General features: G+C 39.7%; 1 protein-coding gene across 1 annotated transcript; it reads left to right on the top strand.

The window, feature by feature from the left end:
* Nucleotides 1–1406: 1406 nt before the first annotated feature.
* On the top strand, nt 1407–3423 carry LOC149155867 (putative inorganic phosphate transporter 1-3). Its single transcript, XM_089446096.1, has one exon. The coding sequence runs from the start codon at nt 1587–1589 to the stop codon at nt 3231–3233; it is 1647 nt and encodes a 548-aa protein (XP_089302222.1). The 5' UTR covers nt 1407–1586; the 3' UTR covers nt 3234–3423.
* Nucleotides 3424–6673: the final 3250 nt, after the last annotated feature.

The following is a 6673-nucleotide window of genomic DNA, read 5'->3' as shown; positions in this document are numbered from 1 at the left end:
AGTTTGATATGGTTTTAAGTGGTCATGAGATAAATATGATATTTTTTTTTTTTTAAGTTTGGGATATTATATATTTAGTTTTATTGATTTTTTGAGATTTATGTACTTGATATTTAAATATAACAGTTTAATTTGTTTATCATTCTATATTTACATTTATAGGCAAAAACAAAATATTCTATAAAACTTAACCCCATCAGATAATAAAAATCAAAATTATTACAATAATAATAATTCATAAACCTCATCATGTAATTACAAAAATTTAACTTAAATAAAAATAACAATCATCTCTTTTAACTATTAAAAATAAACTTAATTAACCCATACAAATTTACATAATTGTATTAATCATTCACCTAAAACATATGGTTAATAAAAATATTATGAATTACACCTTAAAATCTGATAAACAAATCAGTGACTGAGATTCTGGTTACTAATCGAGTTGTCATCTTTCTCAATTTCCAAGAATAAACAGATTCCACAAAATATTTCTTCAATATTTTTTAATATATATGCATCTCGGCAGGTATGATGATCTCGCGCTAATCACTGATGCAGTGCATTTAATATACAATAAGACGGTTCCCTCTCGTTTACCATGTTTGACATGGACAGAAAGCTATTTTTGTTTGTATGCCCACAAGAGGTCCAGACTTAGAATAGACATATTCTTTTTATCTCAACCTACAAGGAAACGAACGAGTAATTTTATTTTATCTATATTCTAAGGATAATTATCAATTTAATATTAAAATATTTAACAATATTTTATATTTTTATCATTTTTAAAATGTGATTTTATAAATTTTTTAATAAAATTAATAAAAGAAAATGTTATTATTGTCAGTCAAATTCAATTCCTATTTCTAATATCTTGAAATTTTAAATACACACAATAATTTACACTTCCATCTAACTCAATAATAATTACAATAATTTGAAAAAACTATTATAAAAACACTTCTATTTAAAAGTTATCTTTATAATATAAATCTCTCTTCATATATCTCTGTTTTGGATATATTTTACTCTCATATTAACCTAGACCAGATCCTGTCACAGCACTTTATATTTCTAATATCTTTCCTCAAAATTTTATTGCATCGTCATAGATCTAGATGTACTAATTTTAGTACATAAATAAAATCATAATGATGTTGACATTTACATCCTTTGAATTTGAATTATTAATCCTATATTTAATTGTTCAAAATAAAAGTTTGTGATAATACTGAAGTCTAGGTTACTTGTAACCAGTGCCAACCTTTCCAACACATCACCGACGTTTACTTTTCCAAACGAGAGTTCAAGTGGAATATTGTTTTCCAAAAGGTATCTCTGGCTGAATTTGTACGAGAGTTCAAGTGGAATATTGTTTTTTAATTTATTTCGCCAGATGGCAAGAAATATCATCCCCCACGCCTGGGATTATAAATATCATTGCTAGCGTGGTCGTCTGTAGATAGAACTGCTCTTTGCAGCTTTCGAGATCAGAAAGCAAGCGAGCAGGTTTTAATTTGGGATTGGTGGTGTGGTGAATGTGATTTAGGGTGGGGGATTCCAAATTTTGAAGCTCAATCATGGCGAGGGGAGAGCAACTGGAGGTGTTAAATGCACTGGACTCGGCCAAAACGCAATGGTATCATTTCACAGCTATCATCATTTCTGGCATGGGTTTCTTCACTGATGCTTATGATCTCTTCTGTATTACTACTATCACCTACCTGCTGGGGAGACTTTATTATTACGATCCAGCGACTGGCAAACCCGGGTCCTTGCCGCCCGGTGTGTCGGCGGCAGTGAACGGCGTGGCTCTGTGCGGAACACTGGCAGGCCAGCTGTTCTTCGGCTGGCTCGGGGACAAACTCGGGCGCAAGAAAGTGTACGGGATGACGCTTATCACCATGGTAGGCGGCGCCCTGGCCAGCGGGCTCTCGTTCGGCCATACGGCCAAATCAGTGATGACAACGCTCTGCTTTTTCAGGTTCTGGCTGGGCTTCGGCATCGGCGGGGACTATCCGTTGTCAGCCACGATAATGTCAGAGTACGCCAACACGAAAACACGCGGGGCCTTCGTTGCCGCGGTGTTCGCTATGCAGGGCTTCGGCATCTTGACCGGAGGCGCGGTGTCCATCATCGTGGCCACGTCGTTCAACAAGGCGTACCCTCGGCCCACGTTTGAAGAAAACCCGGGGCTGTCTACTGCCCCGCAGGCGGACTTCGTGTGGAGAATAATCCTCATGTTCGGAGCCATTCCAGCGTTGCTCACTTACTACTGGCGTATGAAGATGCCGGAAACGGCCCGATACACGGCGCTCGTGGCCAAGAACGCGAAGCTGGCCGCTTCCAACATGGCCAAGGTTTTGCAGGTCGACATCGAGGAACAGGCGCCAGAAACGGCTAAGGCTGCCGGAAATAACCAATTCGGGCTGTTTTCCAGAGAATTCGCAAGGCGCCACGGGCTTCATCTTCTGGGGACGACGACCACATGGTTTCTTCTGGACATAGCCTTTTACAGCAACAACCTTTTCCAGAAGGACATCTACACGGCCGTCGGATGGCTTCCCAAAGCCAAGAAAATGAACGCCATACACGAAGTCTACAAGGTAGCGAGAGCGCAGTCGCTCATTGCTCTCTGCGCAACGGTGCCCGGCTACTGGTTCACCGTGGCTCTCATAGACCGCTTAGGCAGGTTCGCCATTCAGCTCATGGGGTTCTTCTTCATGACGGTTTTCATGTTCGCTCTTGCAATTCCATACTACCATTGGCGAGGGCACACCTGTGACAGTGGCTACTGCGGCGGACAACCCACGACCTTCGTGATCATGTACTCGCTTACGTTTTTCTTCGCCAATTTCGGGCCAAACAGTACCACTTTCATCGTGCCCGCCGAAATCTTTCCGGCTAGATTGCGCTCGACGTGCCACGGCATCTCGGCTGCAGCTGGGAAAGCGGGGGGCATCGTGGGAGCGTTTGGGTTCCTCTACGCTGCGCAGAGTACGCATCAAAAGGAGACAGATACAGGTTACCCCACGGGAATAGGAATCAAGAAAGCTCTGCTGCTTCTTGCTATTGTCTGCGCCATGGGTTTTTTCTTCACGTTTCTAACTCCGGAGACGAAGGGCAGATCTCTTGAGGAGATCACGGGTGAAAATGATGATGAGCAGGACGAGGGACAAGAGCTTCATTCCGGTCGCTTTAGCAATAATAGAACCACGCCTGCTTAGAAATATCGTGGGTACTGTCTTAGGTTTCACTCTTTTGTAATTTGCAGTAAGAGTTTCATTATATTGCTGCAATATCAGAGCTTCTACCTTAAAGGGCTCTGCACTAAGAGATCCATCATAATTGTCTTCGATATTTTCGTATAATTCCAACTCTGCATCTAAACAGTGGAAATTTTTCTCGTTTTTATTATGACGCTGGGATCTCATCGTAGTTTCTTTATAATCTCAGCTCTGAACTTACAGGGAGGATAATTGTTTTATAATCTCAGTTTTGAATGAAAATGGACGGTAAATTACTAAATTTGTGTTTAGCTCTGGTTCACCTATTCTCTCGGCACCCTGTAATGTCATCAGCTCGAACCTTGTGTCTAGCTGCTCTCAGTTTCCTGTCACAATTAACTTTTGTGTAGTCCTCTGGTGCCACAATTAATCTTGGTGCTCAATCTTTGTGTCTGATATGATATGCAACGTCAAGGCGTAGTAGGCATGGAGGGGGTATCCGTGGCCAGCAGGAGCTGCTAAAACTTATCATTCAGCTGTCTCCCTGAAACTCGGAATCAGATTCGTCCCTGTCTCCTAATGAGATTCGTCAATTGAAATCCCTGAAACTCGGAATGAGAAATAAATAATACCTTTGCAGCTTTGGAAAGCCTTCAAACCACCGGGTATGCTTAGAAAGAATGGAGGGTATCGGGTATGCGCAAAAAGAATGGAGGGTATGTTCAGAAAGAATGGAGGCAAGGCTGCCTCATATCCAATCCCAATCCCACTTTCAATGTGATCCTGAGCGTGCAGCTCCACCTGGCTCATGAATGGAGGCAAGGCTGCCTCATATCCCATCCCACTTTCAATGTGATCCTGAGCCCGCAGCTTCACCTGGCTCATGTGCAACGAATCTAGCACCGGTAATGTTAACTTAGTTTTTTGGTTTACTCGGTTTTTTTATTTTGTATTTTTTATTGACCATTTATTGATTTGATTTGTGCAGGGGTCATCCTATCTTCTCTTTATAGTTAGTTTTTTGGTTTACTCGGTTTTTTTTATTTTTAATTAACCATTTACTGATTTGATTCGTGTAGGGGTCATCCTATCTTCTCTTCTTTATAGTTCCAATTTTAGGCTAGAGCTAACCCGCATACATACATCGTGGTGGATTTGACGTGAACTGAAATGTAGTGAATGCTACCTTCGCACCATGGCGCCTGGAATTTCAAATTTCAAATGTGCGCGCGGAATTTCTGCAACAAGTTTTTGAATAGGGATGCAATGGATTTTTATTTCATTTTCCTCCTGGATTAGCTCTTGCCCATTAAGACTACTCCTTTCGAATACATAGTCCCTCCCATTTAAATTTTGAATACCCGCGCACTGTGCTCCCTGAATACCCTGGAGGCCGGTTTTCTGGCAGAGTATTTATTTTTTCTTTTAAAAGATAGCCCTTACCTCCCAGTCAGGGACGAAAGGAATGGGACCTTCTGCAATTGCTGGTGTTTCCGAGCACGAAGTAACGAGCTCCGAGAGGGGTGCTGGGTCTGTGAAGGAATGTAGAGAATATTGTAGTTGTGGCCATATCCCACCCGGCCGTTGTTAGAAATCTGCTATTAGAAACAGCGAATGTCTGTTTCTAATCTTACACTGCAAACGTTGTTTCTACTTTTAACGTTATGCAGTTTCTAATCTTAATGTGACCCGATAGATCATTCTATAATTAAAGCATTAGATCTGTGATTAATCTTAAGCGTTGAATTGGTATATGATGGACGTACCAGATTAGAGTTAACTGATATATAAAGGATTGGGTCCTCTCTCTCCCTCCCAAGAGTCGCATTCTTCTCCATCAAGAAGCACATAAAGAAACAGGGCTAGAAAGAGAAACCGAATTCTGAGAAGAAGAGTAACCGTCAGGAGTCAGAAGAAAGAAGATGGCAGCGATTACATCTTCCGCTGTTAATCAAGGTATGTCATCTTAAACAATAGATCATATTAAGTTCTGTTTGTGAAATATTCGGTATTGATGATCTTTGGGCTGTTAATTGGAATTTTTTACATTTGGTATCAGAGCCACCAATCAATAACTGAATATTTCCTATGATTGCAATTGATCTGTTCTGTGCTTTACTCATGTGATTGAGCCTTTGGGAAATTGTGGGGGTTTCATGAAATGATCACGAAACAAATCCACCGCAAGCAAATTCTGCATAACGGAGTTGAAGAAGCAAGTGTTGCCAATATTCCTGAGTCCTTTGACTATGCGCCTATTGACCCCTGTTTGCATCCTTTCGTTGTTCTTCTTTCCTACGCATGCTTCACAAAAAGGGCAACCATTGAATGATGAACAGGGCCGTCCAGGTCACCTAGAGATGCCATATAATGATGGATCCATAAGGCTTAATAAAATTTGGGATCCCTGTGATATAGAATTCCTGCATATATGAATCTCACAATTTATTTATTCACCATATCATTGTGTGTTCGCTGTGTATGTTGGAATGAATGTATTAAAATGCGGTGAATATAAGTTATTGAATCCTGGTAGATAGTCGAATTTGTGCACTGTAAGAAGACTAACAAAGCAATCATTTTTAGTACAGAGTTGAGTAGAACTCCTGTAGGAAAGTTACAGTTTCGATTGACGTTTGAAATTTGGGCATAAAAGTAATTGTTCTGTGACTGATTGTTTTGCATAAAGTATGTGTTATAAATCATTTATGCACATGAGATTTATGATTTTGTTAATCACCAAAGTGGTCAAAATCAGAATAATCATTTAGTGCATAAGTGACATAATGATTATTGATAGAAATTGCCAGTTATAATAATACCAATTAAAACTGGCGTCACTAATGATAGAACCTGAGAACTTACCCAAAGGAAAGTCTTGTTCTATATCTAGTTGACATGATGAGGTTTAATAGATATTTTGATTAAATAAATATTGATCATCCAAAGATGTCAGTTCTATTTAATTGAACATATTTGTTACCTACTTATGTTTTGGTATTTAATTATGTTAAGTATAGGATAGTATCTACCCAAAGGAGTGCTATATTATACTATTATGTCTACATCTGAATCGCGTTAGTTATGAGCTTATAGTTATCTCATTTTTAATTTGCAGGAGTTCCCATGAATACACATGCTTCATCTGTTACATTGTTCACTGGTGTTAATTTTTCTGAATGGAGAGAACAAGTCAATTTCCATTTAGGTGTTCAGGATCTTGACTTGGCACTCCTTGAGGATAAACCTGCTGCTCTTACAAAAGATAGTACTGAGGCAGAAAAATCACACCATAAAGCATGGGAACGCAGTAACAGATTGAGCCTTATGTTTATTAAGATGACTGTTGCTAACAACATCAAGTCAACAATTCCACAAATAGAAAGTGCTAAGGAATATATGCAGTCTGTGGAAGAGCGTTTTCGTTCAGCTGATAAGTC

This window comes from Pinus tabuliformis, chromosome 9 (genome assembly GCF_031772625.1).
Source record: "Pinus tabuliformis cultivar Carrire ecotype Pingquan chromosome 9, CPIR1, whole genome shotgun sequence".
Lineage (NCBI taxonomy): Eukaryota > Viridiplantae > Streptophyta > Pinopsida > Pinales > Pinaceae > Pinus > Pinus tabuliformis.
Note: the sequence above shows the minus strand (reverse complement) of the source record. Positions and strands in the feature narration are given on the sequence as shown.